Genomic DNA, 23,900 nt, shown 5'->3' on the forward strand with positions numbered 1-23,900 from the left:
CCAGATCGACGGCTTTACGAGCTGCCTGGAAACGTGAGTCCTCTTAAAAAACGAAACGTCGCTAGTGAATGCTGCTGGGGCTCCAGTTACTCCCCCCACCCGCCTGTCCTGTAAATCTTGGGATCAGCTTTTTGTAATATCATGTTCGCGGACGGAGAGGAAGTTTAGCTCTAATTTCACCGCTATTTGCGCGCATCAATTCACGCTAATGAAACGGGAAGAGGGGGAGCCTAATCTGCGAGCTGCCGCGAGCCTCTTATTACCTTAATCCGAGTACGAGCTTCGCGCATAGGTAACCAGCTGTACCGCGAGCAAGAGACGCGGTCGGGAATGAATAATGAAAAAGTGGACCCCGCACTGGAATCGCTTCGCGTCCGCGCCCCTTAGGGCGCCCGTGCGTGCCCGCTGAAACTTGGACAAGGGAAATATAGATCGCGTTGAATATTCAGCCACGGTTCCGCGTAGTTTGCAGCAATTAGCAGAAGCTGCTTGTGCAACAGATACGGCACGTATTAAGATATAGACAGAGGATGGGAGATAAAGTTTATCGGCGCGTAGGTGGACCCGGGGATGGAGCCGTGACGCGAGTGATAAGTCGCCGGGTCAATGCCGTGTCAGGCAACCTTCATTGAGCAAAGCGGAGCCGCAAACTGGTGAGTTCGCAGGCCCCGCTGCATCTTTCATCTGGCACGGACACGTGACGCGACACGGAAGTGGGCCCGAGCCGAGTCGTTTATGATGCCAGCCTCGACCAGCCTCTGACCAATACAGCTAATCCCCGCTGAGTACTCACAGTTCCGGTATTTCGAGCGCGGGTGCGATAAAGGGGTGGAATACATTCGCGAGCGAGTGGACGAATGGCACGGAGAGATACGTTTCTTCGGTGTTTGGTTTGTTCCTTCAGGGAGAAATTTCAGATTGCGGGATGAAAGTTATGCTTCGGGTGTGGGAGGTGAGAAATGGTCAAGTTGGAGCTGGAAGCCAAGAGTCGAGGGCTGAAAGGTGGAAATTGAAAGTTCGAATTGGAAGCTGGCAATCTGAAACTATCGACTTTTCCAACGGCGAACTTATCGAAGAAGGTTTTACCAGTCGCATTATCAAATTTCTGCGCGTGGTGTTCGTTGAGAAATAAGACTTTGGCCCTGCGCAACGTTTTCTGCTAATGTATGCTATGTTTTTTCAAAAGAGTCGAGTGTTTAAACAGTGTTTGCATAGAATTACCGCGACGCAATATAGTTTTATGGTAGCTAGTGAAGATAAACCTTTACAACGCTGACCGCGGGACCTGCATAAATCTGGGAAAGTATGCAGGGACGTTTACGATAAGAATACGTGCCCGCGATAACATTCAGATTACGCGCGGAGCAACAACGCTGGCTGCTTAAAGCGCAGAGGACAGTGATATTCCGGAGATAACGTCACAGGTGCAGTTGCATACTAAACAGACTCGATAGCACTTCCTTTTTCAAATCGGTAGTGCCACCTCCCGTTGATAACGACGGATATGATATCGTCATCGAGCCAACCTACGAAACGCCTGTTAGTATGCAACTGTTGGACCTCCGGAATAATACTTCAGAGAGTTCCGCTAGATGGCAGCAGCGGAAAATTCACCAGAACAAACAGAAAGTTACCAGCGATCGTATCCGCGATTTATACGAAATTTGAAAATGGTTCATCGCCAAGTTAATTTACTATCAAGTAAAACAACCATTTATTAATTCATTTATTTAAATGACAAAACCAGAGATCGTTAGTCTAAGATTTTATTCGACCAGTTGTTCATCGAACTCCACGAGATGGCCGTAGTCTTACGATGGCCAAGAGCACGCTTTGTTTGATCGATACGAAATTTAAACACCAGTTACGACTCCACGAATTACACAGACTAGAAGCCTGAAATTCATACTACCTTTTAATATCTAAGCTAAAGGAAACTAGAGAGGAGCGTTTCCTTAAAAGTTCCTCCCCTTCTACCCTCTGACGATCGTCAATCTACCATTTACCAGCAAAAATCATCGTTCTAATTAGAACGAGCCACGACTGCGACTAAAGACTACCTCCTTCCTCGATGATTCCCTAGAATCGCCGAACTACAACTTGACACCTCGATTTGCATTAGAATCGCCAGAAGGTATACCACGAGGAAAAGTGGATGCTCTTGGCGCTCCAGTTCTACGACCGCAATCAAGAATACTTGTGCCCTTTGGCGGACGTGTATCCTATCGATCGATCAGGAACCCACACGGCACACGTTGCCACCAGTCGTGAAATCGCCTAGGCAGAGAGAGGGAGGAAGAGAGAGAGAAGGGTGCAAAAACCCACCCCCCACGCTGCCAAGCTATAAGTACCGTACACGAACCGAGCGCGGGCTTATAGGTCCCGTTGCGGTCTTCCTCGTTCGTTCTGCCCGTCGCCGCGATCACGGCCCACCTTCGTTGATCTATGAATAGATCCTGAGATCCTCGCCATTGCCATTTTCATTCTCCGCGAACGAATAGACCGATTGACGGCCGGTCGCGACGACACGTGGAGCATTCGAGAGGTAGCATGACAAGGTCGCCGATCGATCGAGGATCCAGGCGACCGGAAGCACGATACCGCGAGTGGCTCACTCGGGGCTGGGATCCGTGCTGAGCCCGATGTCGATCGGTATCACCTGACACTCGTCGTTTCCACCCGCAACCATGAAGACCAGCGCGTCGATGATGGACTTCGAAGACATCTGCGGATGCTCCAGGCTACCCTCGATCATCCCTCGGAAGGAGCTACCGCACCTCAAGTCCACGTCCGGTGAGTGAGGAAACCGTGGACAGGATAGATCGTTTGACTTTGGTTTACCTGGCTTTCGTTGGGACAGAGCGGGGTGGGTTTTATTGACTTCCGCGGAACAGCTTTGTGTATTTTTCTTCGCCTCTTATTGCGGCTTCCCGATACTTCCGCTTCGAAGTTGACGAGCCTGGTTTCCATACGTTCGATGACCTTTGTCTGGGTTTCCTTACGCGAGATCTTGGATGGTGCAACGCTTCAATTGATTTCTTGTCTTTGACTCGAGTTCTCGTAGATCTCCGCGAGCCACTGGAAGCTTCTACTCTCTAATGAAGTCCAATGAAGTTTGCCTTCGTTCGTCTCCGTAGACTCCGTTTGATTACAAATTCTGATCGAAGCTTTCAGTAGATTGCGTCTGATCGTTCACCATTCCTTTGGCTTCGGTTCGAATAGGTTCGATGACGTTTGTCAAAGAAACTTCTAAAATTCTGTCCCTCTCCTGCTGCAAACTTCCCGTTTGGAAACTCTGTTTACTGGCCTCTGAAGATTCTTGCCCCTCTGCCACGGTGTGGCTGTGATCCTGTTAAATTTAACGTGATTTCCGGCGAAGCACCTTAAATGCTGGCCTACGTGCCAGTTTTCAAGTCGCGGTTAAGGCACGTGTCATAACAAGAGGCGTGGAATAGGATCGCCGTGCTCTTACAATTTCGATTGATAACTTTTAAACCGGGTCTTCGCAAAGTCGTGGAAAAGATGCGAGAAACGAACGATCGATGCCAAGGGACACGTGCTCTCGAAAGAGAAACTTGGTCGATCGATAAGGGGGTAGTAAAAACTGCTGCATATCTTGCTGCTGATTCTTGTCCTTCTGGTTCTACAGAATCCCAGTTCTTTCTCTGGCTGTCACTGATAACCTTCCCAGTTTTTGCTCACAAATTTTCAGATTCCTTCAGATTCCTCGTTTCTCTGAACGTTCTTCTAAAATCTAAGCTGTTTGTCTTTTACGTTTATTTCCCCTCAGCTTAATATTTTTCTCTTCTGCTTTCTGGACCTTTGTCTTTAAATCTCTTCCAAGAACTTGACGCTTCATCAAACGCTTTATCTTTTTCTTCTGCAAGGATACTCTAAACTTCCTCATCTCGGTTGTTTGAAATGTAGCGTATACATTTGATTTTGCACGCCCCTTGAAAAATTTCTACGGCACATCTAGCGAAGCGGGACGTCTGACGTCTGACGCGAGAAAGGCCCATCGTTTCACTAGTCTCGTCTTCATCTACTATCTTCCCCCGTTCTCCAACTGCTCTTATTGTTACTGGAGCAGCTGGTTCTCGTCCGAGTTTTACGAGTTTCTCGATAAGATGCAGCGTCGGGTCTTCGAAAAGGCGAGGTCGTTGAAGGAGAAGTGGTTTTAAAATCGATTTAACGTCCTACGATCGTGTATATTTCAAGTACAGCGCAAGGTAAACGCCCATAAAATTATATCTCGGTGCTCTTCATCGCAGTCCTCTAATGAACGGCTGCTGTAAACAAGAGACAAACCATCGCGTGCTGGACTCGCGATTAACACTGAAAAGTATCTCCAAAAACCAAGGTGGAACAAATTGAAGCTTAACAGTAAAGTAACAGGGGTACCCAGAATCAATATTCCTCTGCTAATAACATTTCTATTTCCACCAATTCGACGAGCCCTACTTATCCGTAGTGAAGATTGAAAGCAAAGCTGATACGAGTCAAACAAACGTTCCATTTTGGAAATGAGCATTCCAGCTATACCTCGTTCCTCCTTTTCTTCCATTCCCCTTCGGCATAGAGCAGCTGGTTCGTTTCTGGACCCTTCATCAGAGGCTTCCAGTTCTCGCGGGCAGTTTTCAGCCGGTGGTGCTTACGTTTCCTCGTGCTCTTCTCTCCCTCCCTCTCTGTCCCGTCTGAAAAAATAAGAATAGCTCTCCTCTCCCTTTGATCTCGCGTTCACCGATGAATCCTCTCGGGAACGCCAGTTCTGATCGTTCTTCGGCGTCGACGACACGCGTTCCGCCGAAATCCTTCAACAATCTCGCCTTATTCTTCTGGTAGATTACTCCAGTGCGCCCGCCGATCAGTATTCTTCGATCTAAAGAGGACGTAGAAAGGGGAGGAAGAACCATAGGAGGCCAGAGTAGAGCAAGGTTTCCAGAACCTACTATCAACTCTCCAAATACGTAATTCATGAATGAAACTTCCCGATCGAACCGAACCGCAACTGATGAGAGAGCACCAAGATACTTCACCGTCGTGACGTAACGACCCAGTGTTACGTCAAGCATCGGTACTCCAAAAATAAGCCGCAGGAAACTAGTAGCTATCAAAACATTCACAATTCGGAGGACTAAAATCCCATCAGTTAACAAAACCCTTGTTAGCGATAACACGGTGTGACACTTCAGCTTAAGGATAAGAAACTATGTCCACGAGCATGAAGAAGAAACCGAGACCAGTCCCAGAAGTCAAAGATCCCTGAAAGAAATGAGGCCATTGATCCAGTGCCTTAAGTGTCTTTCGCGACAAAGGGAGGAACACTTTCTCCGTGGGTCGCAATGCCCTTAAAAAGTGACACGGATTTCCTCGCCGACGAGGGGAAGAGCGTACCGCGGCCGCTGGCTTAGCTCGCTGTTGTCCCGTCACCTCCACAGGGTGTCGCTTTCAGTCCCCTGGCTGAACCAGGGGCCCACGGGCCCCGCAGCAGGTGTAAGACAGTCCGTTTCCATTCACCGCGACGCGGTGTCGTGGAACAGGCCCGTAGCACGCTCCTTTGACACCAGCTCTGAAAGGAAATCCAGTTAACCTGCTGTTTATCCTGGCACAGCAAACGCTGGCGCAGCTTCTGAACCCTGAACTGCCTGCTGAATCGTCGGCCAGTGATTCGAGGGATCCGTTACAAAGAAATACTCACTGTGAAAATGGAAACTGTTGGCCACTTCGAGGCACTGTGATTCTGGTGCAGGGAAACTCAGCGAAGATACAGTTAGATGACAGTTGGACGGAGATTCGTGGTTGTTCATGGTGTTTGTGACGTGGTAGTGCTGGAGATGGAACGGAGGCTCGAACAGAAGAGAAGGGAATAGTAGTTCGATGAGTGAAAATGTGAGTTTTGTCGAACGAGGTACTCGATAGAAGGATCGCGTCAAGGTGGTTCGCGAAGGAAGCTGTCTGAGTTTGTTGTAGCGTAATAGACGGGGACAAGATGGTTTTCTTTGGGAGAAAAGAAAAACTGGAGGATCGCCGACTGTTGGCCAGCATCGACGCCGTGAACGGGACAAAGCTGTATCACATTGAGAATGGTAAAGCGACGTAAAGCCGTGATTCTGACTATTTCTGATCGAATTCGACCTTAATTGAAAACGAGACGGTGCGTAAAGGATCGTGTCGTTTACTTGGCGGTCTCGTTCGAGCATCGCAGGAGAATCCAAGGAAAATTCTCTAGCCAAATCGCCGTTCAGTAAAATTAAGAAAATAATATTTAGTTGTTCGCGAACGAATTCGAATTCCACCCTCTGTCTAAATATTATTCCGATGCGTTTACGTCCGCGTATTTCACGCTGATCCTTCAGCGAAATCCGCTGATCAAAACTCACGCTCGCGATTTATTCGCGTGCTCTCCTATTCCCTGCACAGAAACAACAAAGAGAGGAGAAGAATTCGATTGGGTGCTTGATTTCGAGGCGAAAGAAAAACGGGGAACGACGAAGGACCTCCTTCTTTAATTAATAAAGCATAAGATCGCTGCAGTTGGACACACTCGCGTATACACTTTTACCTTGACGATAAACGAGTGAGAAATGGGTCGGGGCGTTCGGAAGAAACGACGCTGCATATTAGTGTAGTGCTCGGTGGAACTGTGTGCGCCAGGCCTGGTTGCATCGATGCCTTCCTAACGCATTTATCATGCAAACGTTCCGCCGACGACATCGGTTATCGTCGTGCGTTCAAGCAGCTATTTATCGAAGCCACTCGAACCTCGAGAGCAGTCTGTCTTTTAAAATTGAATGCCACCGATCATTTTAGCAATCTACTCCGTAATAAACCCTGTCTTGGAGGATTAGAATGATTACTCGTGGAGCTGTCGCAGGAAATTGGAGTAGGATAAGAGGATTTATAAAAAATTTATGTTAGATCAGGGGGGAATACTTTGATAAGATTGTGCGACTTAACGTAGTCAAAGAAGATCGAGTAGCTGAAAGCCTGACGAAATGTACGTGACTCTAATTACTTCTGTGACTGGCAAACGCTTTTAAGAAGCCATCGTTAGCACCGTGGTAATTCCTTCGTCCTTGAGCTTGCCCCACATTACTACTTAGCATAATTATTTAGAATCATTATCCCGTCAGCGATAACGAGATAAAATAACTCCGTTAAAAAAACTGCCACCCCACACGAGTCCGTATGCTGTACATAGCTGCCTCGCCGCGGCGAAAGTTTATCGACCCTCGTACTATTCGATTTTTCCACCGAAAGGTCCTCGTGCTCCGGCTTAGCCACCTGTAGCTACCCCGAATATTGATCCAGCCGAGGGATGGCCACACCCGTCATCCTCCCCGCCGGTTCCTTCCCACTTTTACACCCTCGCCGGCTGAGCCGGCAGTGTCGTTGCCCTTCGCGGTGGTGAAAAGTCCTGGCAGTGTTATGGAAAAGTGCCTGGTCACTGTTCCAGGCGCCTTCATGCACGTACGCGACAACCTGGAGGAGCTGGGCAAGGTGGCCGAGGACACGGACCTACTCTTCCTCAAGGGCCTCCTGGACAGCCCTGTGGTGACGTCTCTGGTGAAGGTGAGCCAACGTTTCCTGCTTCCTCCACTCTTACATCATCATTTTCTACAGTCACGCCTGACGCGAAGGGCGAGCGATATTAAGTAACGTGGCCGTTGCGACATCGCAGGCAATTTTAGCTGGGAGATATAGTGGAGGAAGCTTTGATAAATGGCACTTCGAATTGAATGCATCTTGATTTATTTAACATTTTATTCGCTGCACGTGTTGGAGCACACTTGGAATTTTTTTTTGCCGTGTATTAGTTCTTGGAGATATGTACAGTTTTGACAGTGGTGCGGGTGAGACGAGACTGAATTTTTAGGCTCGGAAGGAATGGGAACTCGTATTCGTGAATTTATGGGCACGTAAGAGGGTTGGATGTAGTGGGGGTGGCTGTTGGAGGATTGCACGAGGGTACTTCGAATTTTTAAGGGAATTCATGGTGAATAAATTTAGAAATTTTACGAAGCAGGCTTTCCACTTTAGTTCACCAAAGAGTGCCAAAAAATGAGGTACCTGATGATCTCGTTTGGAGTTTACTCGTATCATCTTTGTGTACACGCAGCGGAAACTTTCGTAATTTTTATTATCCTATTTCATAACTCTTCTACTGTAATTCACTTTATACTTCAACTCCAGCTGAGCATTACATTTCTCACATACACCAAAATCGTAATTGCCCCGTTACGATTTTCTCAGGACTGCGAGATCTACTAATAGGCAACTCGATTAATTACAAATACGATTCACGAGGGTATTGTTTTTGGCAGAAGCGAGTAAACAAAGCATGACTCGTGGATCATGCGCAAGCTTGCACGCGCCACGTGTTTACTACGACCACTCGATTTTACGAGAAAGGAAGGGAGGCTCTCATTTACGATGACCCCCGCTTCCACTGGATGAAATTTCCGCCATCCGAGTGGATCCATCACCGTAAAATGAAAAATCACCTCCGCCACGTGTGAGCCTTAACCACCTGGCGAAAATTCCACTAGTCAATGAACTCGTGTTTCCTTTCTGGATGATCGTCTGACACCAGTTTGCAAGTTATCTTTAAACAATAACAATTTGTACGATGGTTATTTCGTGCAATTGATTTTCTTTGGAAAATTAGTTTGTTTCAGGCGATTTAATTTATTGGACTTTGCTCTGTCCTTCCAGTTACGTAACTTTTTCATAGGCTCTATAATTTCTTGGGAATTATTATACAAAATAATCCCGATTTACTTGTTAGACTTCCTATAAATCTAGGCTTTAATTTAAGTTAATTTAGTCGAGTTTAATTCCATTCGCAACTCGTAAGGCTCTCTGCTGGTCACCTCGAGTTTATTAATTGACATTTAGAACTAACAATTTTTCATTTCACTGCTATCGATGATCTAATCGTTAGGTCGAGCCATGTATACAACTTCCTCTGACCTAAATACGCTTCGTTACCCCCCGCATTGCTTATTCCCGCTTCCGGAGTAGAATACTAGGGTTACTGTAGGTAGAAACTCATTCACCTCTACCCCTGGACTTTTAATTACAATTTCATTAAATTCAATTTGCTTTAATCTCGTATACAGGTTAGGAAGCATTCACTTCCTCCCCTGCGATACTAATCACTCATGTTCCTATCTGTTTTCCTTACACTTCCATCAACAGTCGAAACAATTATTCAATCACATCGTATCAATATCACAGACCTCCGTTGAATTCTTATCAACCACTTCCCTCAAATTCTACCCCGCATCGAACCACTCGTTCCTCTCTTTCAACCCCTACCCATCCCCAAGTTCGAATTCAATTTCGCTTCATTTTCGCTCCCTGAAACCTAATTTCTTTAAGTCTTCTACTTGGATTTTTCCTCGAGGAATCGACAAGACCATTCTTTTCTTTAGAACACGAAAGGTTTCGCAGGAATGAATCGGTGGAGCGATTCCCACGGAACCGTGGCCGTTCCCGAAAGAGTCCCGTGGCGAAGGAATCCAAGACGCAGGCGTAGGAACAGGAAAACTGTTTATCACGTGCCGCGCCAAAATTTTCGGAACACGGTCCGCACACGCCTGCGCCTGTCCGTGTGTTATTTCTTTTTACGCGGGTGCTTGCATCACGGCCCCCGTAAGCCGCATTATTTCGGTCGCGACACACATTTCGGAAACGCGAACAACGCCTCGCCGGCCTTCGGTGCGAAAATATTAGCGTCGATTGTCTGGGACCCACGGTTCCTTCTTCGTGACGCAACGCACACGTCACCTTTTTCACTTGATCATCCATTACGTAACCTATTGTAGCGAAAACAAGCGTCGAGGAGAGGATACTTCTGCAGCGCTTCCAGAATACCATCTCAACGGAAGGTTCTCGTGAATTCGGCTTTTATATTTCGTTCATATCACGTGTGCCTGGCCAATTCGAATTTACCATCCAAAGTTCAGAGGAACGGAAGTTTTTCTTGAAACTCATATCTTCCAAAAATGTTTAGGACTCTGGTACTTAGGAGACTACCAGCTTCTTAATTTGCGCTCAGTTGTTTGGCGATGTCGTCGTTTTATATTATGTTTTTCTCGTTATTTTATATTTTCCGTTTATTTTTTTTTTCTGTTTATGTTACGTTATTTTATATATATTTATTCTACTGAATTGTTCAAGCTTTGTATACTAAAGGGTTCTCCCGTCGAAATAATAATAATAATAATAATAAAATTCGAAACACCTGAGATCAAAGGGAAGCTTCCTCCCGGTTATCTATGGACCTCGAATCTGCCCCTAGAAGCCTCAAACTCGAGAAATTTATAGGCTTGGAAGATCCCCGGTCGAATGGTCAGGAACCCTTGGAATTATCTTGTCCTGATCGGTTGCACGCCGTCGTGGTTTCCTGCTAGACCTTAAGACGCGTTCACACGTTCGTCCCTCCACCTGCCCTGCCCACATTCCACCCTGCTCTTCGGGTCTGCAGGTAGAAGGCCCATCTGGTGTCGAGAAGTCGTTAAGAAGCCGGTGTGTGTTTCCGGTTCGAAGCGACCATGGAAATCGATGACAGCCGCGGCAGGGTTCCAAGGGTTTCGCCGAAAAACAGTGGAAACAGCCGTGAAAATCGGTCAGCAGAGTGAGCAAAAAATAGGGTGGAGAACGGAGGTGTAGCCCAAGGGTGAAAATCTACATTCCCTAGGAATGTTTATTTTACTGACGTCTTCCTTTAATGAATTTTGGATGCGTAACAATGGTATTTCCAGACTTCACTGTAATGGATCTCGAGGATCCTATTAATAAAAGAATATGCACTGTTAAAGAAAACCACCAAAGTTAGCTACAAAAGATTGTAGAGTTGGAAGCATTGAGTCACTCAACTCTATGTCAACTTTGTTTGCGGAGTGCCTTAATAATAGCACGTCATTCGTTTGGATTAATTGGGTGAGAGGTTGTTGGAGCAAGACGAAAATTCAAATTAATAGGTACATTCACTGTATCACAGGATGAATATGAAGAAAATAGCACAGTGAAATCTCGTCTATGATTTGAGTTAATTAGGGGAAGGCTTACCAGGACAGAGCAAAGTCTTCATTCTTCCCTTTGAACTTGTACGTAGATACAAACTGAAAAAGACCTTTCTCAAAAAATGAACCCCGAAACTCCCACATGCAGACAGCAAACCACCTACTCCAGGACCCCTTCGCGACTCTACACACATCCACTAACGTCCTCCTTGAAAGAAGAAGACAAAGACAAATGACATCCCCTGGAAGCCCCGCGAGGTGGCCTCCCCAGGCACAGGAAACCGGCAACGAAGAGTCCTCGAGAGGAATGGCGCTTCCTGCACAAGAAGAAAGGAAGCGACACGCGACACTGGGTCGCATTGTGCCAGGCCAAGTCGGTGGCAGGAAGTCGGGGAGGCAAGCGGGCCAAGATCGTGAATAATCCGGGGCCTGCTGATTGACAAATCGTTGCCGCGACTTCTCTGATATCCGTCTAAGTGGCTCTGACCTCGGGGAACCCGGTCAATTGACCGGGGTCAGAGTTGGCGGCGTCTCCTCGAGCCAGAGTCATCGCTCGTCGCGCGCTGGCAGAAATCGCGAGGCCGTGTCGCGTTCGTTGCGTGCGCCCGTGTACGTATACACGGCACCGATGTAATTCCAACCGGCTTCGTAACCGCGCGGCAAGGGAACAGGCGTTTGGCAGCGCGTGTGCGGCATCCACGCGCGTGTAAGTCGCAGTGGTGTAACCAGCGGGCTAGCACGCCACACGGCCTCGCGCAGCGAAATTTTCTAGGAGCTTTGGCCATTTTCTGGGAGCACTTAAACATTTCAACTGAAAATAAATGTTCTGCGATTTTTTTTACAGTTCGCACTGGCCGCGGCTATTTCCGAGGGTGATACTTCAATTCGAAGGTGTGAGGGATTGAAATTTTTGGGAGGTTCGTTGCGGTTGTGGAAGCTGATGGAAGGTCACTTTGAGGCGATGAAGATTTAGTTCGGTGGGGTGTAGAGAGAATTAAGAAGGATTTCTGGACGATTCTTTGGGAGACATAGCCCGGTAGGAAGTGACCCGTCTTCTTTTTTATGGAAATTAAACTTTCCAGGGGTTTTCACGAAGTGTCCACTGACCCAGCGTTCACTAGCCTGGTATCGACGACAGTTGGCTTTAACGTTGGAGCCATACGATCCCGTTGTATCGCGTAACGGATTAGTGTGTATCTCGAGAAGGGTCTACCTGCGTCGCGAGATCGACAAACGGATCGGTGTCGATGACTGCGGGCATTTTTTACCACCGCTGCTATATAAATTGCGTAATTCTTCTGGATCAACGACAAGCATTGCTATCCATTTCCATCGTTCTAGACCCAACAAGTCCAACCGGAGCAATTTAAATGATTTGAAGGATTCCCCAGGTTTTCGTCACACGATCAAATAATTGATCTCAGGAATAGCCATCGAAATCATTTCTAAGCCTTAGGAAATGAAAGCCTTCCACTCGCGAATGGTGTGTATACCTACACATTCGTACAGGAATGGCGTACGCAATCGGAATGGTTAAATACTAGAAGAAACACCTATCCCCTCTTTATCAGATACCTAAGACAGTTAAGATTCCTTGCAACAAGGCACGTTCACGTTTACACGCTGACGTACTGTGTAGATGGTGTTCTTTTCTTCCATTGCAGGGACTGGTAGAAAGGTGTTGAAGATTCTAACGACGATAGAGTGCAGGTCATAGACTAGAACCGATGCATCGTTTGTCGATGATTATCTGAAGCAGTAGAGCCTTCCCGAACACCTACACCCTTCTTTCCAAACTCACTTCCATCGCGTATCCAAGAATCAACTGTGTAAAGAGACATCCACCCAGAAGAATCATCAGCACCAGGGCGGAAAGTGCCTATTTCTGGTCCACTCCGTCAAGTACCATCATACCACGTTTCATCCACTCAGTGTTACATCTACTTCAGCCCTCGACTTGCCTTTATTCCAACCCTTCACCCTACTCGACCCTGGCACGCTCCATTTTCAACCCCAGTTTCCCATCGAATTTCAAGTGGCCCGCCTCCGTGCTCTCGCCAAATTGTTGCGCGAAAATTACCAGCGAAATCGATGAACCCCAGCCTCGCGCATTCCCGCCGCGAGTAGACGGCCCTGCGCGCAACGTAGCGGAGTGTTGCATGCCATACTCGAAGAAGGGCCCCCACCTGTTCCAGGCAGACAGCCTGAACGAGCGGCTCGTTGATCGAGGTGGGGGCGAAAGAAACGTCAGTAGGCGCGGCAGTTTTCTGACGCCGCTTACCTAAGCAGCAGCACGCCGTGGCCGCGTCCCAGAAAGCCCTTCGTCAGCTCCCATCGTGCCTGCCGTTTACCCCGACGTTCTCGCCCGTCACAGTGCACGTCGACGGCCCTGTCCTGATCGATACGACGAGCCCTGGCCAGGCCACCGATCGCACAAGCCAGCCGCAGTCGTTCCAGACCGGCCAACTGGTTCTCCAAAAAGGAGCGTCCTACCTGGTAGACGGGCGACCTCTGCCGCAGCGTTTCTCCTCAGCCCCAAGTAAGTCAGGAACCGTGATCCCGTCCTCGATTCCAGCCAACAACCCCTTCCCCCTCCACCATCCAACGCCTCTTTTTACACTCTCAAAGAACCTGCCACGGGTCGAGAAGACTCTGGACGCGAGGCCTCGATGCCCGTGTCCACCTGGGACGCTGTTGCTGCTACGTCGGCACGTGTGACCGAAGGAAAGCCGCGGATTTCGTGGATCGTCTGTCCCTTCGGCGTCTGGATCCTCGTGGACCATCGATATTATTCGAGGTTTGAGGGGATTCTTGAAGACTCAGAGAGGTACACTTCGATTTCCAATGGACTCTGCTGAAGGGGGACACTCGTGACGCGAATGGTTGCATCGTTTTCGTAACATTGAAGGAGGGGAGTTGTAAGATGGTCGTTCCAAGCTGAAATTGTCCTTGTGGCCTGTCGGAGAAAGGGTTCGCCTCTGCTGTAGTGTGGATGGAAGCTTAAACGTGTTGGATTGTAACGTTGGATCTGGATACGCGTCTTCGAGGTGATCGTTTTGGAAACGTGTGGAGTTCGTACGTGGAGTAATGAGGCTGTTAGGTAGCCGATAGTGAATTCTCGATGGAAAATCACGGCGCGTCACGACCTTATTGATTTTCATTGCACGACGTGGGTGTACGAGAGACGTGTAGCCTCCGGGTGATAGCGATGATGGAACGTGTCGTTATTGACAGACGTAACGAGCGAACGACCGTTGATATTTTTTTTCCCCCGTCGATTGTAACAATCTTCGCGTGTTTCGTGAGCGTTTCCAGGGACGTCACAGAAGAGCGGAGGAATTCATTACAGGCTGCAACGTTCGTTGAGCACCAGCTGGTCTGGCGTTGTTTCCATGACAAACGTGGTGTAATTAGTGCGTACGATAATGAACGTCTTGCGACATAGGGGGAAATACCTGATGCTCGCTTGTGCATATCATGGTCGAAGGAATCTCCTAGTTGTCCTACTATTAAAACATCTCGATTCTGATTGTTCGTATAGACAAGGAATTCTCATTATCCGCTGCAAATTAGCCTTACGAAACTCACTAGCGATCTAAGCTCTCCTCCAACAATCACTAATTCAACACTAACCTTCTATTCTCCAATGTATAACTTTCCCAGCAAGCATTCGAAATTTCTCAGTATGCGCATAAATCAGAGAGGTAAAATTTGTATTTAAATAAAATTTCGAATAACGAATAAAAGTTAAAAAAAAATAAATACAAATTTTGCCCATCTCTGACGTAAATATTCTGTAAACACTAACCTTCTATTCTCCAATGTATAACTTTCCCAGCAAGCATTCGAAATTTCTCAGTATGCGCATAAATCAGAGAGGGGTAAAACTTGTATTTAAATAAAATTTCGAATAACGAATAAAAGTTACAAAAATAAATAAATACAAATTTTGCCCATCTCTGACGTAAATATTCTGTAAATCCATCGTCCCGTTTAAAAGACCAAGTTTTGAGAAGGAATCATCCATTTCCTCTACTTTATGAGAAGACTGCAGAAGCTCCAAAGTGTCCCACGTGTCTGGAAGCTCCTAGAAGGCAGCTCGAACCCCTCGAAAATTTTCACGCACGCACTCAATCTCCATAAATCATCCGGTGTTTTCTCAAACTTCCAAGCAAAACATCGCTCGAGCATGTTCTTTGATGTCGCAAGTCGCTCGGTGATTTATATCGCCGTTGAAACCATCGTCCACGAATCGCGCGGGCGGAGCTACGACCGTCGAGGGGACCAGGGATTCTGCGTTCGTTGATCCTCCCGATCCATCCTGTCTGCGATCGATGATTTCGACGCGCACATCGTGGCGAGATTCATAATCAATGGCACAGGGGAACGGCGAATCGTGGAAATAGCTCGTGCATCTGCGATGCACATGGATCGAGGCGAATGATTCAATGATGATTCATCGCAGTCGCGGGCAACAGCGACTTGGCTTTGTGGAATAATTTCCATGGTGCACAAACAGGTTGGAATTTAGTGAAACGCAGAACAAGTACTTCCATGGACTTCTATCAAGGTTGATTAATTCGGATGGAGTTTCAGTTCGGGTAGCTTAAAATTTAATCCAGGAAACCGTGAATTCAGGGATTTCTGGTCTCGCGAAGTGTGTTGGATTTTTCGAAGCTGCGAGAGCTTTCGATTCTCAAATTATAAGATTCTGGTGTAATATCCTCAGATTTAAATTGGTGCTCTGAATTTATGCGACTCTGTGCTTAATTAGCAGCGGTAGATTTTCTTAAACGCTGTTTTCTAAAGTGTGTGGAAGTTTGTTGACTGCGTTACGTTCTCCATGGGTGCGTTCAGGTATCGAGCATTATCAAAGCTGGCTCTGAAACGCTGAGAACGACCCACTTTCGTAATCACTCGTTCATTGTTGTATTGGCTGGTCTTAACGTGGGGTACACCAGCCTTACGTGGTCGACACTAATCCAATCAAACCTCGTTGACGCCGGGTCATCGTTGCACAATGATTCGGCACGCGTCTGCGATAAATCGACGAAAATCTCCGTACCATTTCTACTTCAATAAAAGAACAAGCATTACGCTAAAATACGCCCAAATTTTCATCTTAAAACAGTAAAGGATTCACTAAAAATCCATAAAAATTTGCCTTCGATTCATACGATTACAACTCGACCGCCTGGCATGCGAGAGACCGTTGATCAGATCATGCCAGAAGCCTCAGTTTCTCTTCTGCCACACGAAGAGGACAAAGAGCAGCTAAGGCTCCTTCGTACGGTGAATTTAACGCGGAAACCCGTTTCGACTTTCACAACTGGCAACGGCTAAGCCGCTCGCTGTTTGTAGGTTTGACCATGCGCTACCACGTAGCACGAAAAGTAGCTCCAGCCGGAGCATATAAGTGGATAAAAAGCAAGATTTTGAACAATCTACAGGCCCTGGTTCATGGTCATTTAGCTTCCAAATAGAGCAAAATACAACGAGTGTAAATAACTGCCCAAGGACGAAGCCTACAATAAAATTCTCCGAACCCAGACTCCCCGTTACAGAGGATCATAACTCTGAAAACCCCAAATCAGTGATCCCGAACCGTTGCCATGAAAACCAGTTTCGAACGATTCCTCTGACCACGAAGATTCGTTGCTGTTTCAGGTCCAGGAGCGTCTAGAGGACCCTCCTCTCCACGTGGAACCGGTATGCTCCTCTGTCTGTGACATCGTCGACGAGGTCTGCTACGCGTTTCGCTCCACCAGGGACGAGAACGCGCGCGATTTGGTGCGACTGCTGAGGAGCTCGCACCTGAAAGCCCTTTTGGAGACGCACGACGCGGTCGTCGCGCGAAAAGAGGCACCCTCCAAACCCGAGCCACCGCTACCAATAATGCCCACCAACGAGAGGACAGAAGCTGTGAGGATGGTCGGCCTTAGAAGACAACCCGACGAGCCTCTGGTAAGACCTCGTCAGAAATTCGTTTTCTATCGAACTCAAGCACTTCGAAAGTCGCGAGCTTCCGGTCGATTGGAGGTCTAAGTGTTGGAGTGCTAGTAAGGCAGCCTTCAAAGTGAAATTTGCGGCGGATGTTTGGGTGTTTAAGGAGGAAACTGACGCGGAGAGTGGTTCCCCGAGATTTGGAATCGTGCATATCCAAGTTAGACTAAATTAGATTCTTGGATACTGCTGCGATGGAGCTGCGTGAAATTTAAAGTCGCGTGGTGACGTAGAGTTCCCTTCTGCTCCGTTTTATTTCGTTGAGAATCGTCGACTTTGTTTCCTTCCGCTGATTAGAGATGCCCGAGGATTACGAGACACTAACTGTCCGCATCCTTGAAAATTAGCCTCTGGAAATAATTCGCTGTGACGCTTGGACGTTCACGTTTCTGTTCCCCGTCGTTCGCTCGGTTGGCAGCCGGTAAATAAAGGAAAGCGGCATAGTAGGAGGCACGTAGACACAGTGATCAACAAAGGAAATAACTATTCGCGCCGACTTTCTCGGCAGCGGGTCTACTTTTAGACGTTTACCATTCCGTCACGTGAGAGAATTCCCATTCCGAATCTCGGATTCGCCGCGCGAAGAAACGACGGAAATGCCACTTGCAGTTCATAAATAATTCGGAACGTTTATTATCGCCGCGTACGCGATACCCACGCCACGTGCTCTCGAGATCATTTCCCGTCTCCGGAAAACTGTCTGGCATGTCTCTGCTGGACCAGAGACACAGACAAGTCAGACAAGTCGATGGAGGTTCGAGGGAATCGGAACGGTCCCATAAAAACACTGTCTCCTGCTTGGCATTTAATTATTCAGAAAAGTGTTTTAGCCTCTAACGAATTTCAAGGCAGGGAGAATTCAGGCATGCAAATTAAACGTAGAATACCTTTCCAGCGAAGATGAAACCTCCTTCGCTCTCAGGGATACGTAGTTCAGACGTGCATCGCGACAAGAACCATTTATTGTTCCCCAGATGCGTTAATGACGACCATGGTTTCGGGTGCATTTAGCAGAAACACCTCGTCCGCGTTTATTTACGCTCCTCTGCTTTTGCACACAGGGCCTGACGGTGCAGGTGGACGAATCTGGCAACTTAATCATTGCCAGGATCCTCGGGGGCAGCACGGCAGCCCGGCAAGGGCTCTTGAGGGCGGGCGAGGTGATCCTCGAGGTGAACGGGAAGGATGTTCGTAGCCCTGAGGAGCTTCAGGAAGCCATTCAGGACGCGAAGGAGAACCTCACGTTGAAACTGGCACCTGGAATAGCCGGCGATGGCGGTCGTCCTGTAAAATCCACGGTGAGTGATCAGAGAATTCTGTCCTCCTGCATAGATAACGTAGGATTTTTGCAATTATAGCCACTCCTTGGTATGTACTAGTTTGCAAATGCATGAGGATATATGACGCATTGAAAGCAAAAACGGACTAACCCACATTTTTTTTTGCGAAATTGAGTTAGTGGTGCTAGTCGTATAAAATAGGACAAGTTCTTTTTTTTAAATGTGTGTTAGTCCGTTTTTACTCTCAGTGCCTCGTATTCAAAAGTCTTTCAGCTAGAATCAGACGTTATAAATCCAGCCTTCAAATTTCTACGGTCAACCATAATGCTGCCCATTGAGAACGGTTGGCTGTGATTGCAAGCAATCTCTCAACGCGAGCTTTTAACGCTAGTAGATTTAGACTACGCGATTTTACAGCTTCGCTGATAAAATTTGACCGATGCTGCGTAGTATTTCAGCGGCGTTCTAAATATAACGTCGGTGCTGAAAAAAAAAGCAAGTTGAAGTAGCACTTTCCGTTTTGTGTACGCTCGTGTGTTTCGCCGTGTAAATAAATAGGTAACGTGAATCGAGGGTGGAAACGGTATTCGAATCGCGCGGGAACACTTGTTAATAGACGCGCTTTCCACGAACGGGAGGTATTGTTAAGAAATGTAAAAAGAGATGAATAGGCAGGTATAAAAATGGACATGAAAGTATTTTGCCAGATATGTACTAAAGCAGGATATAAGGAGGCTTGAATGGAGGTGCAGGCAATATTTTACGGGGGCATGAATGAAATACAAAATAAGCATGAAAGGAGACTAAAAACTTCAACGTGTCTTACGTAGTATAGTAGGAAAGAATAATGCAAAACTCTAAACATATATCCCATTGCAGTGTTATATGAGGGCCCTCTTCGACTACGACCCATCAGACGACACCCTGCTACCATGCCGAGAGATTGGACTTCCGTTCCAGAAGGGTGACGTTCTGCAGATCGTTGACCAAGCGGATCCAAACTGGTGGCAGGCTCGTCGAATCGAAGGCGAAGGTCTCGGTCCGCCTGGTCTGGTCCCGTCCTTGGAACTCGAAGAACGGAGAAAGGCGTTCGTTCCGCCGGAGGCAGACTTCGTCCACAAAATAAGCATCTGTGGAACCAGAATCTCCAAGAAGAAGAAGAGGAAGATGTACCAGTCGAAGTCGAACGGCGAGTTCGACAGCGCAGAGTTGCTCTTGTACGAAGAAGTAGCTAGAATGCCACCCTTCAGGCGCAAGACCTTGGCTCTGGTTGGTCCAAGGGGCGTTGGTCGTCGAACGCTGAAGAACAGACTCATAAACAGCGATCCTGAGCGATTTGGGACCATCGTTCCCTGTAAGGGTTGCAATCTTTGCTTGTTCAGATATCGTGGCATGAATGGTGGAGTGTAGGGTGCTGGATAGTGTGTCATCTGCACTTTAAGGGATCATGCTCAGTCAGGAGGCCGAAAAGAGGGTGGTCTTTGGAAATTTTTTACTCAAAAGCTATAACACGTTTCTCAAAAATTCTTTTTTCCTTTTAAGAATCGCATCTAGTACTGTACATCGTAATTTTTTTATTTAAAAATATTTACCAATAACTAAGTTACTGTCCATCACTCGAAGGTTCCATTTTTTTGGTAAAATAAAAAATTCAAAAGAATTTACTTATTATATTATATTATCTAGTATTTGAACGAAGGATTTTTTTATCCGATGCTTAGTTTTCTTTTAATTGACGAAAATCAGGCAAGATTTATGATAAAAATTGAAACTTTTACTTTAAGCATCAGCCATTTTTTCCCAAATCAATATTTCGAAGAAACCTTCGTTCAAATACTAGACAATACAATATAATAAGTAAATTCGTTTGAATTTTTCATTTTAGATGATCGACTTTCGAGCAGTAGTGGTCACCGCAGAAGCCTTTTATTTTAGAGAACCTTCGAGTGACAGACAATAACTCAGTTATTGATAAATATTTTTTAATAAAAAAAATACGATGCACGATACTAGATACAATCCTTAAAAGGAAAAAAGATTTTTTGAGAACCGTGTTATAGCTTTCGAGTAAAAAATTTCCAAAGACCACCCTTTTTTCGGCCTCCTGACCGAGCACGACCCCTTAAAGTCACTAAATTGTATTTCTCGTGTTCAGACACGTCAAGGCCGCCCAGAGTCCTCGAAGAAGACGGCAAGAGCTACTGGTTCACCGATCGGGACGGGATGGAAATCGACATCAGGGAGCACCGTTACCTCGAGTATGGAGAACACGGCGGGCACTTGTACGGAACCAAGTTGGATTCCGTGCGCGAGCTGATCAGAGCAGGGAAGATGTGCGTCTTGGACTGCAGCCCAGCTGCGCTGAAGATCCTCCACAACAGCACGGAGTTCATGCCGTACGTAATCTTCATAGCAGCGCCGGGAATGGAGCAATTGAAATGCTTGTACGACCTGGGGAGATCGACTGGGGCGAGCAGTCGGAATTTAACGGTAACTACGACAACTTCGTCCCCTCCTCTTCAGTACAACGATTATATGTTTCCGTTTCTTTGTTTTTACCATATGAGTAACGCTGTCGAGAATGCAACCACTGTCTATGAGTGAAACTTCCCCGTCAAACATTTGGTATTGAACTTTCGACCGGCGATGAGCGTTCTTCGGATCGGAAATGAATTACACCGAACGAAGCTGATGCCATTAAGCCATCCGCGAATAAAGGCCACTGCCAAGCGCGCTTAATAAAAAACAAATAGCCTCGATTCGAGGAATCCCCTGAAAATCAGTTGAACAAAAGAAGAAACATCTTCTATCTGAAGAAACGACACCGCCGGTTAAAAAGTTACGCAAACAAACAGCAAGCTAGCCAAAACACATTGCGACTCGGCCGTTTCGAATGTTTCAAGTGACTTATCGCTGCACCTGCGGATACGAAAATATATTCTTTCCCGCTGTTCGCGGCGGTATTTCCACTCGATAGAGGTCCGTTTCCGCGAAAGTTATATTCGCGTGGGACGATCGGGATCCGCCGACGAATTCCTGGCAGTGACGTATCAGAAGCTGACGCAGTTCGAAGGAAAATCTAGGGGGCAAAGCCGGCTCCATTTACGACAGAATTTGTATAAAGTAGAGTACGTGTACCGTGGCGAGCGCTGCGCTCAAAGCAAACACTGCCGTTAAAGCATTTTACGACGCAGCCTTTTCGAACCCCTGCCTGCCAGACTGTCTGCCATCGTTCATGTAAAAGCGTGCAATTTAGTTACTGCAAATGTATCGCATGCACTTTCGCTCCACTGAGACGATCCACCGATCGATTGGTCCCATGGCAATTCGTGCCCTGGGTAGGCAACGAGCTCATATCGAAATCGTGCTCCCTGTCTTTGGTCTGCGTTACTCGAATATCTTTCTACCCACTCTACCCACTCCACCCCCCAGTTGACGTAGCGTTCTTTATTTAATCTTTCGTATGTATTTGATGTTGGCTTCGCTAGTTTGACCGCCAGAGTTCCATCAGGTACAGCTCCAGGAGAGCCAGGACGCTGGAGTCCCTTGCTTCGTTGTACGAGGTTTGTATCGCATGAATTTTTAGCGTCTTTGGTTTCCGTTGTAGGGCAATTATTTGTAGCTGTGTAGTTAGTCGCTGGCAGTCTACTGTTATTCCCAGATTAATGTGCAGAGCATCGCTATAATCGGGACGAAATTAAGTAACTCACCAGGCCACCTGTCTGTCCCTACTCTCGCACCACTCCAGTTCACAACTTTCGGTGGCCCTGGCCAGTTAATTAATTTCGTCCCGACGATATGTACAGTACAAACACCAAATACCACCTACTTATACTAGCACAAACGGTCCCAAAGTTAACAGACTCTCTCTAAAACACCTGTTCAATCGTCAAACGCCCACTGCACGCGTGACAAAACACGCATCGCCCTGAAACGCACCTGAAGCCTCGTCTCGCCACGAAGCAATGTTAAATCCAATTTCTTCATGGCTAATAGGAGGACGATCTGAAGTCCACGCTGGAGGAATCCGCGGCCCTGCAACGCGCCTACGAGAAGTACATCGACTTGGTGATCGTGAACGAGGACTTTGACAATACTTTCAGACAAGTGATAGCCGCGTTGGACGCCTTGGCCACCGAGCACCAATGGGTGCCAGTGAACTGGATCTACTAACCATGATTCCGATCAGCCCGGGAAGGAAGTGGTCGCAGGCCGGAGGCTCGTTGCTTCCGAGCGGGAAACGAGCTTGCGAATCGTTACTACCCGCGGTGAACGCGGATAGTCACCTTCGTAGCCGCAGGTCTACTTGTTCAAATCGAGCGTCGAGCGTGTCGTTATTGCGATCGCATTTACGGCATCGTGCTGTCGTGCGGCATTGCAGTTTTATGGTCGTACTATGTGTATACAGAGTCTAGTGTGTTGTATATTGTGTCGGTCGAATGTATAGGTACTTTAATTTAATGATACACTCGGCTCGATGGACGAAGCCCCAAGCGAGTAAAGGTAGCTAACGTTTCTAACGATAAAAGGATAACCTCGGGACACGGTCCGAACCATGGTTCCCCATTTTCTTCTGTTTCCACAGATATTTTGGCTACGAAGGTCGATGAGACTGTCCGAGCGACAATTTCGAGTTTCATTGCCGTATCTAGCAAGTACAATCATAGCATTTACGTTAGTTTATTTTAGGTTTACGAAACGACCCGTTCCTCCCGTCAAAATCAGCTAGCTTTTTATAGTTTATCGCGTGGCAGAATCTTGCAGAGGCCAGAAGGCAATACACGACGAAATCAAAACGGGAGAGGGAAAAGTAGCCGAAGGGAATCCGTTGAGGGAAAATTAAGCGAACCGGTCGGATTACTTTCTCGCAATTAAACAGATAATTCTTTTATACATTCCCGCGTGCCGTTCAAGGCGAAAACCCGTGAGCCCTCGAGCGGGTCGATTAAAGTAAGCATTAGACCGCCGTCCAATTAATTTTAGGATACGCCTAGGTTTTAATTTCCCCCTCGAACCAAGAGCCTGCATACACGTTCGTGCGTTTATTTACAGTAAGGGATACTTTCGTTATTTTATAGACATGTATATCTATCGTGCATTATTATCGTACTTCATGGGTCCTGTTTGTACCGCTCGTGCACGCTGAACGTATTCCTGGCATAGAGTGCCTTAATAGCGCAGCCCTTCAAACGGAGGCCTGCGGCGAAGACCTACTATGTCGAGAGGCGAGATTTTTTCTCCTATACTCGAGAGTTTTACGTAAGAAACCACGCGACTCTAATTGACACGGATTTTTCTAATGCTAAACCACGTATCGCACGCGGAAACTACGGCCGTCACGCTGTACGGGCGTATTGCCCGAAATTTCCGACCCCGCCACACGTGATACACGGAAGAATAAAGTTTATCGAGCGTTCGTTGCGAATTTGAATTAAGGAGACCCCCCTGCCACTCCCACTGTCCCTCAATGTCGCCTTATTTGCATCAAATTCTACTGATATAATCGAATTTCTCCTACCCCGAAAGTCATCCAGCCTATCCGGCTCTATTTGCAACTGGAGCAACAAATTTATTCATTCCCCAGATA

At 47.1% G+C, this 23,900-nt stretch overlaps 1 protein-coding gene across 6 annotated transcripts; it reads left to right on the top strand.

The window, feature by feature from the left end:
* Window positions 1-1,820: 1,820 nt before the first annotated feature.
* Window positions 1,821-23,729, top strand: Vari (MAGUK p55 subfamily member vari). Of its 6 annotated transcripts, none has more exons than XM_076815378.1 (8): window positions 2,121-2,793; window positions 7,457-7,572; window positions 16,698-16,994; window positions 18,095-18,331; window positions 19,193-19,667; window positions 20,469-20,803; window positions 21,802-21,876; window positions 22,310-23,729. In XM_076815378.1, the coding sequence occupies exons 1-8, from the start codon at window positions 2,688-2,690 to the stop codon at window positions 22,484-22,486; spliced, it is 1,818 nt and encodes a 605-aa protein (XP_076671493.1). In that variant the 5' UTR covers window positions 2,121-2,687; the 3' UTR covers window positions 22,487-23,729. The 6 variants fall into 6 exon arrangements, with proteins under 6 accessions (XP_076671495.1, XP_076671493.1, XP_076671494.1 ...); XM_076815379.1 differs by lacking the exon at window positions 2,121-2,793 and adding an exon at window positions 5,723-6,086; XM_076815380.1 differs by lacking the exon at window positions 21,802-21,876 and having other exon boundaries at window positions 1,821-2,793.
* Window positions 23,730-23,900: the final 171 nt, after the last annotated feature.

Source organism: Andrena cerasifolii, chromosome 6, assembly GCF_050908995.1.
Source record: "Andrena cerasifolii isolate SP2316 chromosome 6, iyAndCera1_principal, whole genome shotgun sequence".
Classification (NCBI taxonomy): domain Eukaryota; kingdom Metazoa; phylum Arthropoda; class Insecta; order Hymenoptera; family Andrenidae; genus Andrena; species Andrena cerasifolii.